The sequence below is a fragment of the Lepisosteus oculatus genome, chromosome 21 (assembly GCF_040954835.1).
Source record: "Lepisosteus oculatus isolate fLepOcu1 chromosome 21, fLepOcu1.hap2, whole genome shotgun sequence".
In the NCBI taxonomy this organism is placed as follows: domain Eukaryota; kingdom Metazoa; phylum Chordata; class Actinopteri; order Semionotiformes; family Lepisosteidae; genus Lepisosteus; species Lepisosteus oculatus.
In genome coordinates, this window is record NC_090716.1 from 8,980,767 (window position 1) to 9,003,885 (window position 23,119).

General features: G+C 36.7%; 1 protein-coding gene and 1 long non-coding RNA gene across 3 annotated transcripts; both read right to left on the bottom strand.

Moving 5' to 3' along the window:
- Positions 1–2,258: 2,258 nt before the first annotated feature.
- btbd10b (BTB (POZ) domain containing 10b) lies at positions 2,259–18,753 on the bottom strand. 2 transcript variants are annotated; one of them, XM_006642501.3, is made up of 9 exons: positions 18,560–18,753; positions 17,561–17,709; positions 8,906–9,102; positions 7,603–7,897; positions 6,511–6,613; positions 5,035–5,155; positions 4,506–4,703; positions 4,090–4,200; positions 2,259–3,418 (listed from the first exon to the last, which is right to left on the bottom strand). In XM_006642501.3, the coding sequence occupies exons 2-9, from the start codon at positions 17,659–17,661 to the stop codon at positions 3,108–3,110; spliced, it is 1,437 nt and encodes a 478-aa protein (XP_006642564.1). In that variant the 5' UTR covers positions 17,662–17,709; positions 18,560–18,753; the 3' UTR covers positions 2,259–3,107. The 2 variants fall into 2 exon arrangements, with proteins under 2 accessions (XP_006642564.1, XP_015193930.1); XM_015338444.2 differs by lacking the exons at positions 17,561–17,709; positions 18,560–18,753 and adding an exon at positions 12,226–12,815.
- A 1,992-nt stretch (positions 18,754–20,745) lies between these two features.
- LOC138224447 (uncharacterized) lies at positions 20,746–22,037 on the bottom strand. The gene is made up of 3 exons (XR_011182945.1): positions 21,463–22,037; positions 21,056–21,156; positions 20,746–20,833 (listed from the first exon to the last, which is right to left on the bottom strand). It is a non-coding gene; the product is annotated as an uncharacterized lncRNA (long non-coding RNA).
- Positions 22,038–23,119: the final 1,082 nt, after the last annotated feature.

Below are 23,119 nucleotides of genomic sequence, written 5' to 3' on the forward strand. Positions count from 1 at the left end.
TTTTTGTTCTAATGTCCTTCCTTTCTATCGCATAAAATTGTTTAACTTTATATGTAGTCATACATGGCAATAAATGGAAAGCAGGCAAGTGGAAATGTAACTGATATTGACTATTCAGTGACATGCATCGATAATCAATCATTTGTCAGGCGGTGAAATGGCAGCAAGGCTTTACAACAGCAGTTAACACAACTGCAATTCCTATTTTAAGAAAAACTTCAGACATGTTTTAGTTAACAACATGCTGATGAAAATGGTCCTTCTTCAAATCCAGCACAAAAATCTGTCACTGTTGTGTTCTTTGTCACCTAGAAGCAGACCAGAGCTTGGCAGCACTTTGATTATAAATCAATAGTTAACTAAGACGTGGGAAGATTTTTTCCATCACATATGCAGCATCTCAACAACACTGACGCCTGAAATGAAATCACATGAGGTTAATATAGCATCAGAAAACGCATACGGTGCTGTTGCAGTAATATTATGTGTATTTAAAATTCAATTTAACTTATTTCAGAAACAAAACTTTTTAAACCTTCTCAAAACTGTCAGAAACTAAACAGCTTCATTCTATGTGCTGAAGGGAGTTTCACTTCAGAAAACTAATGAGATATTTCCTCAGCTTTGCTTCACAACTACTACTTTCACTAAAGGTTTGTGACAGCTGGCGGAATGACAACACATCCCACATCTAATCAACTGCTAAGAGCAGCCCCACAGAATGCTGAAAATCAAAAATCGCCATTTTTAAGCCTTGTTCATGTTAGAAACTGTGTTTATATGGAATTACTAAATAAATCCAGCACCGTATTAATTTTAGGATTTGCTTAAGCAGAATCTCTCTACATTTTAACCCCTCAAATTTCAACCTTTCTTTTCCATAACCATTTGCTCTGCTGACTAATGGTCAATACAAACATGAAAAGTATGAGCAAGTGATTTCGGTATCAAGATTTAGAATACTATATGCAAGGTAATTTATTTGAGCATTCTATTTATAATTGTCACAATTATCCCCAATTTCTTCAAGTAATTTTTTCAACTCTGAGTATAAAATCTAGAAAAGCATGCTTCTGGAGCATATATATTCTTGTACCAATGCTCCAATTAATATAAGTGGCAGTTAAAGTTTACCTGTCTAAAAAGCACTCCACAAGCATTATTTTCCAAAGATTAGTAACAATCATAAAAAAACTAACTAGACTTAACCATTTGTATCGCCTAATAAGTGTCACAGACATAAAATCAGCAAATATCTAAGATTTTAATATATAACACTTTGTGCCAGCAATGGTTATTTTATACTTTCCTCTGAAGATTAAGGAAATCCTGCTGTCCGTAATACAGTTCAACAGACGAGCACATATCGTGTCAAAATACAGGATAAAAAAAGCTTACAAGCTTCATTTGGAGTTCTATTTTAAAAACACTGCTGAAATGATGGATTCATAGCATAGCATCAAGACCACTATCTTACGTCACACTGACATTATAAAACATTGACTTTCCAATCCTTCAAACGAGCCACATCCTTTCATTCCAAGAGGTGGGTTAAACCAATACCTTTTCCTGTGACTGAATGCCGGTTGCTAGGATACACAAACAGCTTTCTCCCTTAAGTTACAATATGAAGTTGTGGTCTACTTCCCCACATGTGTGGTCTGCTTTCTCTGTGCATGGTCTACTGCATGCTTGGATACAGATGACATCCACTGCAATTCACCCTCTGACTAAAATTACCCCAATTTAGAAGTGCAATTACCCAGGATCTCCTGTTATCCTGACATTACATATCTGTATTCTACAAACCTAACCGTTTCTTAATCATAGATCATAGATGAAGTGACCTGAAATCATAGGACGTCTTCACAGGAACATCTTATGCCTCACTAAAGTTGAAGGACAACCAGTCAAATACCCAGCACTAATGATGGTGAAAGACAAAAAGTGAATGCTAAGACAACTATTAAGTTATTCATTCTGTATGTCAGGATCTCACATATACAAAAAATCACTAAATATCATACCTGGAAAACTTCAAGCCCAAGAACAGTACTGACAAAGCACTGTCTTGATGTAAAACTTGAGAAGTGGCACTATAATGCTCCCGAAAAAAAGTGGCCAGTTCTCTGAAATTTAACTGAAAAGAATGCTGCAGTACACCACTCAGAATGTAACAAGACCTCTCAAACAGCTGTTGCTCCTATGATAATCACCAGAAATGCAAACATTGTAATAACCAATACCACACAAAACAGTCATTTTAAGTTGTTTATTAAACAATGGTTTCAAGCTTTGAACAAAAGGATCCTGATTGCAGGAAATTTACACATTGAACTGAATACACCCTGGCAAGTGAATAAACTTAAAACAGATGGGCCAGGGTAGGTGACACGCTTATTTGATTGGGTCACCTTGTAATAGAACAAGGAAAATTTCACACTAAAAAAAAACAAGAAAAGTTTCAGTTGTTGAGCCTTCTTCAGATGTTTCTTTCCACCTAAAGAAGGCTCAACAACTGAAACTTTTCTTGTTTTTTTAGTGTGAAATTTTCCTTGTTGTTTGTTGTTTCTCCTATTCGTCAGAGTGGAATCAACCTTTTCTTGTTCTTTTTCAGCCACCCCATGCTGACGCAGCTCCCCACTCGAACATCACCTTTTATTAGGATGATTGAAAAAAAATAAACCCAACGCATTAGTTCAACACCAGAATTCATTGTCCCAAATGTGCTCCATTCCCATGTGTTATTGCTGCTTCACTGCATGAGCAGAAGGAAAAGCAAGATTTTGCAAGTGAAAGCAAACTCAAAACACAATAGCACCACACTGTGCAAGATCTCAAACTGTTAAAGACTAATACTGTTGGACTGATTCAAAAGTAGTGGGTTGGTAAAATTAAATTTAAAAACCAATTTAAATAAAAAAAACATCTTTACTCCTTTGGTCGTAAAAAAATACACTGCTGCCAAAAGCTTGCATCCCTCTTGGTGTAAAGGTAAACCAGTTCTCCTTCAGATTCTAAGGCTGCTGATGAAGTGCAAAGGCATTAAGGTTACAGTGCCACTTTTGCCCCTTTTCTGCAGCATGCTATGGTTTGAGGTGCGAGTCTCAGAGGGCAGGTGAGGGGGCGTCGGGATCGGGGTCGTTGTTGCCAGGCGGAGGATGAATTGGGAGGATGTCCAGCTCATCCACTTGGGGAGTGGGGTGCATTACCACCAGCTGGTCCTGAGGAATATCGGCTGCAGCTGCAGCCAGGTTAGTGATGGATTTGCTCTTCACACACTGGAAATCCACATGCCGACTCTTTCCCTCTTCCTTTTCCCAAGACATTCTGATGAAGGGTCTCTGGACGTAATTATAGATGACCTCTGGCCGGCCGCCTGGTCTCTTTTTCACCTTCTCTTTGTAAGTTGGGTAACCTATATTTTGAATAAAGAAATAGTAGCTTCAGCATTACTTAATGTTGTTTTACCTTTGCTGAAACTTTCAAAAATGTATAATCTCAATCCTTTCTACCACACCAATTAAATACTGCTAAAAACAGTTAATGGAGAGAAAAAGCAGAAAATTACAGAACACATACTGCCTTAAGTAACAGCTTACATTTTTGAGACATTTGATTTTCATCTGTCACCCTAATCATTTTGAATGTCATAAACCTAAAATTAGCTCAAACCACTTGAATGACTGTTATATCAGTTATTTTTAATGTCTTGATCTGAGCTGAAGTTTAAAAACTGATATTCAAGGTTCTTAAAAAGAATGTTTATTGAAAAGTGTTTAGTTTCCCTGTGTGATTTTCAGAAAAATCCTAAATTCACTATACATCATTCGAATTCAATACTGCACTTACATATACACAGATATTACTGAACACACAGTCACTACTGAAGTATTAACTTTATACTTTTGCCTGGTTTAAAGTTAGCTAGACATTCTTGAATAACTTTAAAGAGAAAACGTCTACTGTACTAAAATACTAATACACTGATGAAGAAAAAACTACAAAAATACAATTTGCTCACAAAACAAAACAATCTTGTTAGGTATTGTCTTAAATGCTTCGTTAACATGCAGTGCTTCATCTTACCTTCAATGCCCAATCTGATTTTCTTCAGACCCCTTTCCTTTAAAACAGATTTGGCAACATCTCTATTTTCTATATATTTGAAGAAACGATACAACTTTGTGCTGTAAATAACTGAAATAAAAAAAAGGTTAGTCCAGCTTCAAGTCTATTCTTTTAAAGATATGCTGTAAAATGTGTAAGAAAATTAGTGTTTAGGAAAGTTTTAGAAATACTTTGTCACTTGGATTGCCGTCTTAGGTGCAAAGATCTTGCTGTTTGTCTTTAAGAGTATTTTTCTGAATCTAAATAATGTCTTATGAACAGTAAATACTAAAACTGAGTGTAGACTAATAAAGGGAAATATTTAAAGCATTCTAAAATACTTATTTACTAATTAAAGCTGTAGGTGGTTGCAAATGAACTTGTTGTAGACTCACTCTGTGAATATTCCTCTCCCATCTGTGGAGGGTATTCTTCATCCCAGTCCACCACATCATCATCCGTCAGCACTACAATGTGACACTCTCTCTCCCCGCTCTGGGCACTGGCCACCATCAGTGGCAGGATCATCTCCTCCAGATAGAATTCAAACTGCCTGCGTGCTCCATCATTGGAGAGCTCATGCATTAGTGCACCTACAGGCAAACAAAAACAGATTAAGGTCAGCACAGGACAGCTTGCATCCACAGCACACAAGCTGGCAAAACAGGTTAGTATTTGCTAAGGGCAACCCAATTTCTCAGGAACATAATATCGTATCTGACAATTTTCCATTAAAATATCTGCACAGCAATTTGCATTTAAGAACAATTCAAACGAACTAGTCATCTCAAGTACTATAGTACACATTACAAGACGTTAACTACAAAGATGCACTCTCCATATATTAGCAAATAAAATACTACAATTTTCTCTGACTTATACCAATATCTGTTTGATGAAGAGAATCATAAAAGCCATACTTACTCAGGTCTCTGCACTTAATAGTGCTGTAGTCAAAGGAGATGCAGAGATAGTCACATGCTTCTCTTAGCTCCGGAATAGAGATTCCATCAGGGCAGCGGATTATCCCAGATTTATAGTAATCCTGACAGTAAAGAAAAGCACAGAAAACAAAGCAGCAGCCATTACTGAAGCAGCATTACTCATAAACCTTTTGCCTAAAAGCAAATGTCGGTAGCACCAATGATTCTTCCTCTTAAGTGCCCAAGTCTGCTCACAGGCTAAACAGCATTGGATCAGTCAAGTAAGAAAATACAGCGTTCAAACACATTCTTTTCTAAATACTGCATAACTGCTGCAACTCGACTATCATTAATCCTTCAATGAATATTTTACATCTCACCCTTGTACATGTGCAGCATGGAGGTGCTAAACTGAAATTAATGATCCATCATCCCTCTGCTGCAGTCAACTACAAAGGTACAGACATCAGATAAATATTCATCTTAACCTAATTCTGTCTGAGACATCCCTTACATGTGCAAGTGCTCGAATGTCATACAAATAAGAGAAGATGGTGGAAACAGCATTATTAATAAAACAAAACTATAAACCCCTCAAAACAATATAGTGGTATAGTGTGTACATGTCACCAGAACCCTGCTTCACAGCTGCAGATACTGAAGCAGAAATGAAGGGCACAGGATATTTTGCTGATCCTTGTAAATCTGCTTTACAAAATCAGATATCATGGTCGGATGACAAGGTATAAAAACATTATAGGTGTAGTGTGAGATTTTTAAACATTGTAAGCTATGCTAAAGTTAACATTATTCAATACATTTTTAATTTTAATGGAAAACAAATTTTATAAAATAATTCTGTGAAGAGAATCATTAGTAATACAAGGATATACAGCTAACTACAACCAAATCAGGCTGTACACATCCTTGAATATAACCACATTTCTATTCCAGGAAAAGCAATGATTAATGATTTGAGCAGTGTGATGACTAACGTGCATATTTAACACTTTTGGATTATTTTAATTTCAAAAGGATTCAGTGAAGAATTTAAGATTCCACATGGCACTGCCACACACCTACTACCGTCTTGCTCACACAGGAGGTCTGATATTATTTAATACAGCCTGAGGCTGCTATTACAGATTATACAATAAAAGCACAGTTATTTTTAATCTGGATTTTTTTAAATTTAAGTAATACTTGGTGATAAAGTTGCTATTAAAGTTTTAGCAGTAAGAATAAGTCTAATACAGTTACTTAAACATTTGTAGCTACAATGTGAACATTTTTAAAGTTGACTGTTTAACAACTGGACAGGAAAAAAAAATTAGCTCAAAAGCAACCATTCTTGATTTTTTCACATTAATGACATTCACATTTTTTAATATGTATGAACTGTATAAAATGAAAAATGTACAAATCTATACTAATACCATATTTCCACACTTTTTAGTAATTGTAAACACATCCTTACCAGAATGGCTCGAAACACAGTAGAGCTGATGCCTTCTGCTACCTCATACTCTCCTTTCTCATTGGGTCGAGTGAAATTGTGCTCCCTTCCAGATCCAAACATTCTGTTTAATGTGACATGCATGCAGTGGAATATTTTAATATCATGGACATGCTACTTATCGAATACTTCAAAAGGTGTACAGCTAACCCTTGATTTAACTGACTTTGCATTAACTGACTTCAGAATTACTGGACAAAATGTTTTGAAGGGGAATTTTATCTGTAAATCACAAATAGAGGTTCACCACAATAACTGACAAAGTTAAATGAAAAAATAATAACACTAACATTTTATGTAACTTACATTTAAATACAAGGTTTATCAGGCATGAATATCACTGGTACTCTATAGATCAACAGCTTAAGATGGGTGTTTGCGTTTCTTATGCTTTAGCTAATTTTATACTGTATATTTACAACATGAAATAAGCTTATATGTTAATGTTAAAAATAGCACAGGAAAATGTACTTTTTTTTTAAATAAGTCAAAAGATCCAGAAAGTATACATATCGTCTATTATATTTTTGTCAGTGTTTTCTGACTAAAAAATTGGATTTGACAGACAAGTGTTAATAATGGATACCCCTTCCCCTTATTTGTCAGTGAAACCAAGGGAGTACTGTACTATAATTACTAACAAAATACAAACCAAGTATAGAAAAAATGCTGAAATTTGAAATGAAGATTTCCTTGAAAAACATCCTAGCAATCTACAGAACAAAACTGGTCATTTCAAATATTTCCATACTGTCTGATCATTACCTAAACATTCAGAATATTAAGAATACAGAAACCATCTGCCAACCACATCTAAGTAAACTTGCACACCGGATTAAATGAGATAATCCAGTAAAAGTAAATGCGTGTGTCATCTCAACAATCTGATGCAATTTCAGCATTTTTTTTTCTGTGGGAGCATTTTTGTTCTTATAGCACTAATTAAACAACAAAAATCAATTGACACCCAAGGTCACAAAAGAGCTTCAAATGTCAGCAGTAACAAACCAGCTTTCATGTTTAATAGCACAAGAGCTGCAGCATTTGGTATACCTGCCCAGCATCGTGTTAGGCTGTGCGGTGAAGATGGAAGGATCTACCACAAATCTAGTGTTATCCACAATAAGGGTTACTCTTTCCGAGGTTCTCATGCTTCTTGCTCCTTCTTTGACATTTTCGTAGACAAACACCATTTCTCCGACCCCCACACCCTTGCAGTTGCCCTCGGTGCTGGACAGGGAGCTGTTCCGGCTGCTGGTGACTCCGCTGCTGGTGGAGCCATTCGGAGAGGCTTTCTGAGGCCGGGGACTGCTGGGCCGGGAGGAGGAGTTGTGATCTCTCTCGCGATCTGGAAGACACGGCCAGTCAAAGGGCAAAACCACACAATACTTAAAAACGGAAGGCTCTGTACCTCACGGATCTTGTTTGTGAATTTAAGAGGTACACTATCCATCTGTTTGTCTCCCCCCCAAGATGTAAGGTTTCATGACCATCAGCTTTATGTAAATGGTTTCTTTCCAAACACTGTTAATCACCGACACGAAAAATACTTGCTCAGCTTACTCACATCAAAGGGCTGCAGCATTAAGCATTATAGTTTCAGTACAGAGAACTGTGTACAGAAACATGAAACAAAATATGGGTAGAAAAAAAATTTAAAGCAATTAAAAAACAGCTGAAAGGCACAGTATTGGTCAAATGTGCCTTAGGTTCATCACTTGTAAATTTAAACATCTTAAAATGATATATTTATATACAATTTTCAGCAGCCATACCATTCACAGACATTTGTAACATACATTTTAGATGCTTACAACCTTAAATAGATTCACTGCAGACAAGTAACAGTCTTCCTCCAAGACTTCTAGTACAGTACATGCAGCAGTGTGGAAATGGTGAAAGACTGTCTAGTATTCAGCTATATATAACATAATAGTGTTTCTTTCAAATTTGTCTGACATTTTAAAATAAGGCACCATTTTTATAGTCAATACAATAGACTTCACTTAATGAAAATTACATTATAATTCTTGGCAAAATATTTAGATATACTCCAAGAAAGTGTTTTCTGACTACAGCTGCACATGCAGGGATGATGCAAACCCACTAACTCTGCCTTCCCTCTCCAGCCCCGCTACCTGCTGGAAATCTAGGACAAAGCTGTCGCAGCAGCTTTTATTTTTTGCAGATCCACCATTAAATCAAATTTTACTGTTTTGGTATGTGGATGTAGTCATCTAAATCTCAAGATTTTTTTTTTAATGTTACTGTGTTTCATTACTACTTCAAATGTGCAAATCTGATCTACGCTTAAGTGTTGACAACAACAAAAAAGTCATGTTGTTCAGTCACTCACCACTGTTGTGCTGTCTAGTAGGGGAGGTGACATTTCTAATGCATGGAGTCAACTGGCTTTCCCCCCTCTCATGGGAGGAATCTCGGGATCTGTCACTTGACCTGCGCCGATCTCGGGACCGGTCACATCCTCCACTGGCACCATGGAAGCTCATCTTCACCAGATCAGCTTCAAGTTTAGAAGCACGTGATTGGGCACTGCAATTCAAAATTCTGAGTTAATCAAAAATGTCAAATTCAAGAGAAAAATCACAAGAAAGTCACGCTGTCTGGAAACCTCTGCCAGAGAAATAAAATCTGTACAGATCTGCAGATTTCCTTGCTGACCTCTTTTTAAAACAATAATTCACACTAGTGCTGACTAGGCCTTAACGAATATCAATAGGACCTTATTGCCTCTGGAAGCAAATGCAGGAACAAACATTAAGCTAAATTTGTTCGCAAAACAATCCCATGAATTTCCTCTGCATCACTCATCACTCTGCCATCAATACCTACTTTAAACAGTTCAGTAGAGTAATAGGTGATGAAGGCAATGCATTAGAAAATTCACAAATTAATCAAGCAGTTTTTAATTTTTGAATTACTCTCCCTTAGCTGGAAACACTACAAGTTAAACAATTATTGATCGAAATGAAAGAGTATTCAAAAGATTGCTTGTCTGTTCCCTGATGAAGCGATTTGTAAATTTGCAATATGTAAATTGTTTGACTTATTGACGAAAGCACAACATTCAAGGACATAAGGCCTCTGCATTGCTTCAGTCACAGAACTTGTTTTTTTTTTATAAGATACATGAAGATTTTCACATTAATACATATTTTACATAAATTAATATTTAATGCCATTTCAATTAAGGAAAAATTAAATGATAATAAAAATGATGTATTATTAACTGCACAAGCTTGATCTGCGACTAGGAAAATACTTGCATACAAAACCTGATTTTGAAATGTGATATACCCTAAATGTCCTTGGAGTAACTCAATTACAGCACAGGGAATTTCTGTGCCTGTGACCAAGCCCTAAAACAATACTTCATCTAGCTCACAAGGTTGCCTGCAGTTTAACAGGAACACTGCAGAAATAAAACTATAAACAACTGAAATTTTGGTTTTGGCAATAGCATGCTTCAAAGCTGATCTAATCAAATGTCTTGGAATATGTTTTTTTACTGCTTTAAACTTTAAAGATCAATATCACCTAATGTTTGTAATTAAAGACATTGGACATTATATGAAACTAGAAGCAAGAAGATTTCCAAACAAAAAAAGATTATATAATATGTAATATACCTGTATTGTCTAGGCCTAGTACTGAAAAAAAATCTTCATTTGAAAAATGAATTACAGCATGTTACATTTTAAAAAATACAGGCAGTTTTATTGAACTGAAGGTTTCACAGTGTTCTAGCACTAGTTGTAATATACCAAGATACAAGACCTGTAGTAACTCTGCCAGTCACAGCCTATTATAGTTATACGATTATGCTCAACCAATCATGCCACAGGATTTTCCTCATGTCATTTCACATCTCTTGATACTGTTAGGACTAGCACCATCACACCACAACACTCCCACCTACTAAAAGATGTCATCTCCACATTATACTGAGGCAGTATGGATTTCTATTTCTCACCACGACACTCCTTGTTTTCTGCAATCACTGCACAAAAACCACACCAGCTGAGTGAAAGGAGGCAAACAAATAGCAAAATTCTTTTGATCCAAATTTTCTTTGGACCGGGAGACAGCACACTGTCCTTTCATGAGGTCCAGGTTAATTATGCTACTTCCTACCTCCCCCTGGGTCCACATGCAGCAGGGGTGGGGTTAACAGCCTCCACGAGTCTTCAACCCACAGCTATGTATTTGATCAGTTTTCTATCTTCTTTACAAAATGGGTTGCAGGGTTAAAGAAGAACAATTCAGATTCCCTCGCCAGGTGATACCGCCGCAAGCATCCCCAGGTCACTACCTGCTGTATTACATTGTGAAATACAAGACCCTCATCTGCGGTAAGAGGATATCCAAAGCAAATTACACTTAGCAGGAGCTTTGGCAAACATCAGCACAGCTGAAAACTTAAATACAGATTTTTTTAAATTATGGTCATTCAATTGTGGAACCACAAAAAAAGGCAAGTCTGCTACCAGTGAAGTTTTTGCAAACTCAGTTAATGCATTTATTCATGGTACTTCCAATCAAGATATCGAAACACTTCATGCACACACGTCACGTTTAGCTGTTGCCCAAAATAGCTTCTGTTTTACCCACTCATGGTAGGCACAAACATCAAGCCGAGCCCAACCTGCTCTGAGGCACACCTCGAGTCAGACAGACCGGCATCCTGATCGACACACAGACTTCCACACACAAAAAGAAATCCTTGGCCTGAAGCACAGTTTTATGAATCAAAAAGAAGGGAATGGAATGTAGATGCGCTATTTCACTAACATAACAAAGGCACAACCAGTAAAGTCAAAACAGGGTTTAGTGGAGTATTCACACAAAGAACCTACATCCAGGGTATTAACATAATTACTGCAAAGAAAAATAAAAACCTGCATTTCCAAAACCCATTTTGTAAAGACAGATGTTCCCTCCTGACAGCTAAGCTTTCATTCATATTATCAAAAGGCAATCCCAGCAGCCTCTTTACTAGTAATTGAATGAATCAGTGAAGTTTATTCACTTATGCCTCCAGACCATTATTATTACTATAAAAATACTTTACAGATCTTATGCAGATCTACATAAAATTCAGTTTCATATAAAATAACAGATTTCCTCCATGTTTATGCTGGGGGGGATCTACACTAGCAGATTAATATAAATAATCCCTTCATTAGTGTAAATACCATTCACTACTCATACACCTAACATTTTAAAGGTCTGTTACAGTCAGTGAAATGAAATTACTCTTGACAATTACCGTGAATATATTAAATGGTCCTACAGCTTTACGCATAAGTCTCATTTATAATTTAAAGTGCTGACAACACTATTTTTATGTAACATCGCTAAACAAAACAGGAAGAAGGATAAGAAGGTTAACCTCCGGTGATATAAAATCCAATTCTGCTTAAAAACCCTTCTGAAAACCAAGACATTGGACAACAAATGGAGAAAATGTATTAATTCCCCAAATACTACAACATCTGCACAATGAACACAATCTCCCAACTTTAAAACTGAATTTGATTTTAAACCCATCACAGCAATAGAAAGTTTTTTTGTTCATCCAGTTAATTCCATTAGAACATAATAGTTTTAGAACATAGTAAAGCACAGACGGTTAGACACCGATGTAGCACCTACCCCTCTGCCTCGCACGGTAGGTTAAAGACAAAGCAACATGGGCTGAACGGGGGGATGAAAGCACAAAAGACATGCACTCCTCCGAACAATGAAGCCTTGGAAGCCGGCTCAACATCCTTGGGCATTACTTTTAAAGTTCAGCATATTTGTGCTACTCCCATTACCGTTCTGGCATAGCCTTCAGCCTCAAGCACCATCTCCAAAGAAGGCTAGAGAGCTTTTTAATTGTACAGTCGGGAAGAAAGAAAAAAGGCACACATTAAAAGCCATTCAGTGCAAGCATTGAGACCCGCAGGAATAAAGGCAAATCATTTTATCCCAGGCAGTGAGTCAGACGTGTGGAGTGCAGTGCTGCTGACGTATTTTGACCCCCACAGCCTCCTGCAAGCTGCTTTCAAGCCTGCAATTACTCCATCTCCAAGCAGCAGAAGCAGACCAATGATGCAGGGAACACAACCTTTATAAGAATGGAGAAAAACGGGAAGAGAAAACGGGAGAGCATGCAGTTCTTCTGGCTCTCTGCCAAGCACCGTCTGTGTAGCCATTCCTCTGGCTGTGAGCTGGCAGCAGCATCTATCAACTCGCAATGAAATATTAAAAAGATGGCCGCCTACTCTCCTCAACCCCTGCAGAAAATATATATCAAGGAGGATTAAAATAGGACTCCTACCATTTCTATTTGCAACGATAGAGACACATCACTTGGCGACATGACGTTACAGCTCAAAGATCAGCCTGAATGCACAAAGAATCTGCAGGTTTCTGTTTTTTTATTCCTCCTTCAACTTCTATTTTTATATTCCCCTACATATAGATTTGTTAATCAATTTTAAGGGGAAAAATTACCTTACATTTTTTAGATTTGTAATCCGATTTCTAACAGATTCAATTTTAAAATCCCTTACTTGTTCTATTATGTAACTGTCTGCAAATGTACCTAATACATTCTAGAAAATAGATTACTGTTGTATTCTAAGAGACTTCTCTATGAGGTATCAAAACCTAGAAAAGTAGCTTCTACTAGATGCTTCAACTTTAAGGTGCAGTTACAACCTTAATCATCAGGACTGACAAATATTAACCTGCCACTTGATTTTGCTTTCCAATGACTACAATCACCAATCATAGAACATGTTTAGATGCCTTGCTAAAAAGAAGTAGGAACACAAAATTTAAGATACCCCAAAAAGTTAAGTATGCTACGCCAGGTACATAGCAGTAAGACAGCTACTACATATAGCAATGTATGCTATACGTAGTAGGTGACACACTTAATACATATAGCAATATTTTAGGTGCTGCATACTTGATACAACATATCACAATATTGTGGCATTTCTGTAAAAGTTTATTTACAATGTAACTACTGTAACCAAGGGCAAGGTGCAAAGGATGGCCTAAACTCAACACATTTAAAGCACGTTTCTTTGGGATGGGTAACAGATCTCAAAATATTTATAAGGAATGTATAAGGCAATAAGAGATTTATTTTTTTTTCCACCACGCCTAGGACAGCTAACTGGCACAGATGGATGGTTTTATAAAAAGGAAGAATAAAGAAGGACAGTGATATACTGGAAAAAAGCCATTCCAAAGGGGAAAAAAACTGAAATAAGGAAAGCATTACCAAATCATCTGCTTTAATCTGTTTCAGCATGTTCAACTGAAAGTGTTATTTTATAAAAGTAATTTTCAGTTAGAACTCAGTACCAGTACCACAGAGAAAGAGGCATTAGAATTAATCTATTGACTCAAATGCTCACTTAATGCATTTAGTTCCTCAGTATATAAAGCAGATGGTAATTTATCATAGAAGATCACAGACAAAGCAATGCCTATGCTCTGGAAAAAGATGAAATTTCATGATAAACATGTAGTAAACCCAGGTTCACCTAGAGTACACAACTGCATAAAGCTCAAGAAAACTCCAGCTAACAAATGTAAGACCCTAGAAACACTGATCACTCATGCAAGTTTTTTAAAAATGGTTTAATAAATGCAATGCCTCAATCAGGATAGCCAAATTAAAAAAACATTGCCAAATCACAGGCACAGACAACCACTTGGCGTTGTAGAAAGAAATAAAAATCAAAAATCAATGAGAACCCATCAGTCTTGAGCAACAGCCAAAAATGACTTTACAAAGTCAGATACGGTAAAAAGGGAAGCTCATGAAACAGCACTGAAATAAGATGTGAGTTGAATTTGATATGGATAAGAAATCTTAGTTTAAAAAAAACAACCTAAACCTCAGAAAGCATTTTACAACCAAAATGTATCCATACAGTTAGGTTTTCACAAAATTAATAAGTATTGTATTGTAATAAATAATAAATATTGTAACCAACATATTACATTTTCTATACCTCACTGAAAGAAATGACTGAAATGTCTTTTGTACAGTGCTAGGTTAAAATACAAAGCTAAAAGGAGCTTGTGTTGTGCATATGCCTCAAGAACTTGTGTATCCAAAAGAAAATACATCTGAATTAAATAGACCAACTTACACCTCAATCCTGCAATAGTATTGGTCTCTCTCCACTAGAGGGCAATAATGAAATGCATGGGTTAAACTAGGAATATGGACCACAGATAACCTATAACTTCTCATACTCTTTTATTCCGAAAGGGCCCTAAGCCAACCTATATCTGAGCTTGGTGCAGATTCCAATTTGAATAAAATGAGAAAACAAAAAACAGAAAACAGAATACTGGGAGCAGTAAGTGCCAAATATGATCTGTTTATATATAAAGTTAATATTTATGATACTGGACTGAGTTCTAGATGAACAATGTTATTCAATGTTGTTTAGTATAATAGTATTGTATTGTTGTAATTTATATTATGTCTCATAATATGAGCTCTTGATATACAAAACAAATTCCCTTAGGGGCAATTAAGGTTAATTCAATGTAAAATATGTTTTATGTTAAAGCCCAATTAAGAATAAAGAACAATTTTGTTTTTTTGTTCAGCTCTTGTCGCCTGAGTCTTAAGTCATGAGCAGAGAAGACAAGAATTATTGTTCATGTACAGCCTTTTGTCATCAACTGTGGAGGTCACAGTCCTGAAGACCCTTGGAAGACTGGTAAATATCCGAGTATGTGGGGATGCTGGGTGGAGAGGCTGCATGCTTTTTAACAGGGGCAGAAGCGTGCATGAGCGAGGGTATTTTCACCTCTGGGAAGGCTGGTTCTCAACCGAAACCATGTGCCAAAGTGGGCAAACTCAGCTAGCAGGTTTATTCAAAACCCACAAAGGCAATGAAAGTCTAACTCAGAATCAATAGTGAAACACAAACTAGAGGACAAGATGAAACTAAAAGAAAGGGCATTACAATTTGAGAACAGGAGGCGCTTGCTCATTTTTCCCTTGTCTCCACAAGGTTGAGGGTGTCTGGAACAAGACACAGCCACATTGCAGAAACCCTGGCTTCTTTCAAGAAATAGCAGAATGATCAATAAGCTACCAGTAACCAAACAAGCTAGAGCTTCCTCAGATTATATGTGCTTTGTGAGATCTCTGGAGAAAGGACTCCCCTTTCCCAGAATTGGAGAAGGTACTTATCTCTTTTGCATGTTTAACTATAGAATTGTATATACGCTATAAAGCAGAGCTCCTGCAATACATACACTGTGATAAACAAGGGAGTTAGGAATTTTCCAACTTAGGTAATGAAAGTAGATACATTTTGTAAGTGTTTATTAAGCATTACATTTCAATGTGTTTTTATACAATATACAAATTCCACAATCTTGCACATACAGTATAAATAATTTAAAAATGTTTAAGTTGGTTTGCAGTAAGAACCGTTCCGAGCCACCACAGGATGTAACAAATTCATATTTTAGGAGGCTCAGGGACATCATACGGTGTCTCAGAACTGTTCTAAGTTTCTATAGATCCTATTTACATATTTGGACTAATTGTTACATTAAAAGCAAAACTGTACCAGCACTAACCTAAGCTGCCCTAAGTCAGTTACTCTGTTTTCAAACAACTGCTCCTTTAATTATCTGAATGTTTAGAGTAAATGTAAAAGACATGACATCCTATATATCTCTTACATCCATGGGTGCCGTATAAATGGCTGACCCTGTGCTCTGACCCCAAGCTTCTCTGTCTGTGTCTCTCATGTGTCTTATCTTATATGGCTAAGAATGTAATTAGATTAAATATTTAACTGACTACCCAGGTTGAAACATACTGAGTACCCTGATAATTGCCCTGATCCTTGGGCCACTAAACAGCAGAACAGGCCTACACATCAACCTGGGGGAAGGTCACTTTAACCTCACCGAATTCACGTGGATATCAAGAAGGATGGATTTCAGACACTATTACGGAAAATACAACTGCTGTCTAACATTCCAAAATAATCTCACTTGCATCATTGCTTTCAAGGGCTTGTAGGCTGAAGTGATTTACAAACATGTCACAGTAAATTTTTGTTAACAGACAAGATTTGCTTTAAGAAAAAAAAATTAACACAGGAAAATGTATACACCTTTCTATAAGACATCCAGAGGTATGGTCATGACAAAACACATACTGTTGTCATCACAGAAATAACATTTTGCAATGTACACCAAAGATGGGCAAAACTAAAAGGCACTGCCAGTTAAATTGACTACAGGTTAGCTTTCCAAGAAGCCAAGAGAACAGGAAAAATTAAACGTGTGAATCTCTATCAAATACAAAACAATGTACAAACAATCATGACTCCATCCTAGATAAAATCTTCATAGGTGTTATATATACACATATTAAACTTAATATATTACATCTAAAAATTAATCTACAAATGTAGTGGCAGATTTAGATTTCTTGAATGATCTATAGAAACAGAGCAACTATAAAGAAATCACAAACTTAATTCCATTTGCATCTACAGTATAGTTTTGCACAGTACATGGAGCTATTCTCAAATACTGCATTTCACAAACTGTGTGAAAACATTTATCTTTTGATTGTAGTTAACAACTTTAAAAAACAATCCCAATTAAGATAACAGTGCAGGATGACAACATTTTTTCTAGAAATCAATATCTGATGCCTTATCCTACCAAACTTTTGACACTCATATTCTGTGATTTATTACAGATACCATTTTGAAAACAAGGCTTGTTTTAATTCAGCACATTGGCAAGAAGACACATTTTGACTGGTTAACAACTGTTAGAAATAAAGTGATTCATTAAGCATCCAGCCAACACTGTGCTATAAAAAGCACCCCTAAAAAACAAACGTCCTTCTTTCCAATCGACTGCGTGTCACTGGCACACAATTTACTTTCATCAACCTTAATCAGCCAAAAGTATAATTCCAACATACCTTGAGTGTTTATAGAGTTTGCGTGGCCGGCTGTGAGATTTCCTATCCCAATTCTCTGGATCACTTGAGTTGCTATCATAAGCATGAGGCCGTCCTGCCATCACACACAGATCGCCACTAGCAATTCCTCAGCACACAGTACTCATAACCTGTCATTAAGAACACAGAACATAAGCAAACATTGTACTTCCAGGTATTTCACACACACAGCTCACAGAATGCCAAATGAAAGGTATTATTTCTACATCTCCCCGAATATGTATATAACACTTTGACTATGTCAGGACTAAAAAGCAAGACGGTTCACATTGCCTGAAAACGGTAATTCTACTATGTATCCATACTAAGGGCCGGCCAGTGTGTAACAGGCCTCTATTTAATTCCTCATTTCTTGAGACTGGCTTGGCAGACCTCTTCCCTGGGGACCAACATGAGGTTTATTCCATTACGACAGCTCAAATGAACTAAATAAATGCGATACTGGTTAATTAACAGGAAGCAGACGACGCACGGAATCAGCACTACTGTACCTACATGAAGCCTTCTCAGTTTAACACCCACTTACAGTGTTCAAACCAGCTCTCTCGGTGAGGTAGGCCAGAGCTACAGAAGACAAGGTATCGTAATACTAATCGGCAAAAACAATCAACTACAACTTAAGCATCGCAAGCCCGGATTATCTAAAAAGCAGGAACAAAATAAAAACGTTGTTTACAAAACAAATCTTACCGGAATGCGTCAGCTACGTACTGTATACTGCGAGTCACACAGCATTCGGGCAACAAAACAAGAAGTGCATATCACACCGAAACTGATCGATGAGTTTGTCACCATTTTAATACTACATAACCAATACGATGGAAAAACAGTGGAGGTTCTGCCTCAATAAACAAAAAACAGTCAATTTCACTATGACCAAATTTGGGTCTAGAAGGGATTGTACGCGTCTTCTAAGAATGATGGACGCTCTCTACAAACAACATGAAAACGACTTCTTACCTTGTCTGGCTCAGAGTACATAAGCGTCGATGATGCAGGTGCAGCACGCATTTAAACTACAAATGACACAACAATAATTAACTACATTCTAGTTAGCTTTCTTGACACACTCCGACAACCCAAAACTACTCTGGCTTCAGGTTCGTAAAAAAAAAATGTCAGGGCCCTCAGTCGCCCCTCTGACCAAAACCGCTCCGATCTCGCGAGACTTCCCTCGTTTCCATAGATACCCTACACGTGCACCTAAGGTGGCGAATCAGATGACACAGAAGGTAACAACAAACCCAAAGTGAATCTTATTGGCTCTCCAGCAAGAGCAGGAAAGTTTCAATGGTTGGAGCGGAGAAATACAGTGCGGATACTGCGTTTCATCCGCCCATATCACTTTTGGTGACAGCTTTAACCTAAACTGAGGGTTGCGGTGAGCCTGTCATGTATGCTGGACTCCCACAGACATACTGTGCATACAGTCATGATGCATCTGTTGGATGACAAATAATGAACCGAGGAAGACATCTGTTGTACCGCTCCCTCGGTTGCAAATGATGGATAATCAGATGTTTTGGAACGAACAAATATATCAGTCGAATAACACCCTCAATAGTATTAAACTGCTAGTCAGGTGTCAATGTAACTTTTGAGACAGACTTTGTCTTAGCTAAAACACTGTAGTATACGCATATGTATATGATATTTATATTGATTTATGTATTTTCCCGAAGCTTTGATTTTGAATAATGTTCCCCAGGAGAATGCGATGTGACCTAACGTTGTGCCACAGAGCAATAATGTAAGAGCAAGCCAGGAATGATTTCACAGTAGGCGGATATTGCTAACAAAGACTATTGAACTCACAGTGGATCACTTTCATTAGTAAACGTGATACAACAGGCCACGTCTCGTCCCAAACACGAAAAAGAACTCGATCAAGATTTTTTTTAAAAAAAAAGTTTATTTAAAGATTGATTCAGCGTGTTTATCACAGTGGTAATGTATACATTACATATTCTAACTCCTCCCCTTTTTTAATGGTCATTTCTTTGCATAATCGCGGTTACATATTTCTATCATTTATCTTCTGTGTACGGGTTAACCTATGGTGGACTTCCAGGACAAAGTCGGAATTGAACAGACCTTAAACGCTGTCTAGGAATTATAAAGTAAATGGAAACAGGAAATAAGATCAAATCTGCCACTTGTTGCAATTTGCATTACATTTGTATTTGTGGCAACTGTCATTTTACTTATTACTATAAGCAATTCCTATATTGTTTTAATTTAATGGTACAGAGTCTGAAAAAAGATTAAAGTTAACATTTCTTAGGTTGTAATTATAACCAAGAATAACATGCTGTTTTTGTTGAACAGCAAATAAGTGCTTCCATCAATTAGACATGTACTGTATCTTTCATGTGAAGTTGGTAATGGTAAATTCTGAAATATAAAACAGCGTTAATTAAAACACATTAACACAATCTACCGGATGTACATTCGTCTTCATACAAGTGCATTCTCTCAGGTACAAAATCAGAAAAATATAATTTAATAGGATACATTAATAGAAAAACACCACATGTATATTTCTTATTACAACGTTTTCAATATAGGAATTATGAATCATTTTCATGCTCTTATTTTTTCCAGATACAAAATAGTTTGGTCCTATATTTTTGGTGTTTGTTTTTACTCATTGTAATAAATATTGTATAAAAACAGCACATTATTTTAAAAAATGTATTCAAAATTCCATATATCACGTCAAGGAATAAATAATAAGTGCATTTTCATCTTAAATTGAGATAATATGCAAAAATGGCTTAGCCTCCTGAAATTACGTTATCATGTTTCTGTTCATACTTCAATATTCCAAAGAAAGGAATTAATGAAGCAGTCGTCAATACATATTTTAAAATGACCCGTTCTTAGGAATTTAAATTATTCCGATTTTTTAAAAAAAATCTGGTCGGAGTTTTCCATGTGTAGCTGCTGTCGTCAATTTCAATATAGCAATAAAAAAATGTCTACTGTGGGTTGAACAGCATTTCTAGTAAGTTCCGGATGTATTCTTTTTCTTCGAACGTAAGCACTTCAAAGTCCGTGAAATCTTCTGGCAGAAGCCTCCTGTTCCTTACTTTCTCGCCCCTCTCCGCGGTACTCCTGAGAGCGGCTGTGTGAATGTCCTTCAACTTCATCTGAAGCCAGTCTTGTCTCTCCTTATCGTACTTGTGCTCACCAAGGCTGTGCATTAACTGAACTTCACTTACGGATCTCTTTCTGCAAAATGCAATGTAAGTGTTATTTAAGTGATTCTTTACAGCCAACGGTGCCAGGCAAAATACTGTATCTAACGACTTCTAGACCCAATGGCACCATAGCGTTGTAGGGCATACTAATACGTTAAAAGATCAATAAGAAACACCACAATAAAATCCAGATATCAATTAATTACGCAGCATTACAATAGTTTTAACAAAATATAATTGTATTTATACACACCTCAGTGGCACTCCTTCTGACTGTGAAGAATAGTAAAGAGCACACAGGACCATAATGCAGGAAAGTTTGTCCAGGCTTCTCATAAAAAACATGTTGGTATCCTGTCAATTAAAATTAAATAGTTTAAAAGCTTAAATAGTTTAAAAATACTATTGCGAACAATAACTGAAGTTAAAATTGCTTATATTGATGAGATCAAATGTTACGAAACATCTAATGTTGCTGAAAGGAGTTTTACAAAATAGTCATTTTAAAAGTTTTAAAGCACACACACAGAAACATCATTTGACAGGTCTTTTAAAAAAATAAAATGAGGAAAAGTAAAAATCGCTTTCGTTTGTATGGAGATGATCAGGTTTAGTGAGTGAGCCTGAGAGCAAGTTGAAGTGCTGATGAACTCTACTTACCACCCTTGGTATAGCTTTCCAGAAGCTGCGATCTGAGGCTGACTCTGCGCTGGATTTTTAACCCCGTTTTCACATCAGCCTGTCCATTGAGATCAGTGAACCTCTCCCCAAAGTGCCTTATATAGCTCCCGGTCATTGATGGGCCGCTCTTGTTGTTGGCGTTGATGTCACCCCAAGCTTTGATGGGGGTGAAGCATTCTTGCGCATGGTAATAACGTAACCAACGCTCCCCACACCACATCTTTCAGCCGATCTGCATCCTCACCGACTAATTACCCAGAAGGAAATCACTTTTTCCTCTTTGTGGACTCCCAGATTAAGTCGGTGACGCTGATCAAATATATCACGGCCAATTAATTGCATTGAAATATCTCTGTGCCTTGGGTGAGGATGCGACTGTGTGTGTGTGGAGGAGTGTGGGGGGCTTTTGTCTTATCTGTCGTAATATCATATTCCAATTTTAAGTAATTTCATGTAAACGCGCACACTGTCGATTTTGGTCCAGTTTAATTCCATATTAGATTAAGAATCTAATCCAAAACAGCGTGTTGAGGTTAGATTTTATTTTTCTTATCCCCAACCGGAATTTACAGATGTATAAACATAAAACTTTCTTTTTATAATATTCTGGTAAATGCATTAATCCTAAAAATCGTAGTTTTGAAAAGGAATTTAGATTTTCGTGAATTCGTTTGAACTAAAATGCATTCATATATTTGGTCGCAACGAGAAGAGTATTTAGTTCCTGTAAAGAAAAAAAAACGCCATCATATTGCTGTCGCTACCACCTGTTTGAAATAATCAATAACGTTCATGAACAATGTGAAATGAGAAACGGTAACTTATTTATTTGCTGTTTGTAAGAGCAGATATTCAGACTGACACAATGCGGACCTATAGAGATTAGCCGCAGCAACAGCAGCCAAGATACAGGCTGTCGTTTGAAAACGCTCTTATGCAGATCACGTTGCCCCGGAGAGCAACAACCATCCGAAATCCCACAAATTACACGGAGTGTGTAACACCATGAAGCGCACTGAAAAGGTGTTAGAACCAATGACGTCAGCATACCCCTCACACGTCAGACACAAATGTTAATGGATGAGTAAAAGACTGGCTTTCTAAAAGTGATTGCGTCACTCTGCTAAACGGAAAAAGAACGCATCCCTTTTAAGGCATTTTCTTCATGTCCTGAAGTATTAAGCTGTGAACGCCAGGTTAGCAAAGTAGTTGCGCTGGAGAAAGACAAAGCCAGCGTTGATTTTGTCAGTATTACTTTTCAGTATTTTCAGTTTTTGTTAATAGAAAAGAGAAAAGCGTACCTCAAACAATATCTATTCTTGTAACCCCACTTCTTGAAAACAAATATTTATTGTGGTCCTTTTAATTCGCCTACCACAGATTTGTAATGGATATTGATTTCTCACATCTTCCATTTACTTTATTAGGTATTGTTAAGCAGGTTTACTGTGAAAAATGTTAATTGAACAAAGACAAATACAACTCACTTAAAATCTATCACACACGTTAATATACAGTGTTTCAAGTATGTTATGTCTTATCATTTTATTTTAGTCCTAATTATAATGATGAGACCCTGTGTCACAGGAAAAAAAAAATCTCCAAAAAAGGTTATTGTATATGCATTAATAAGATA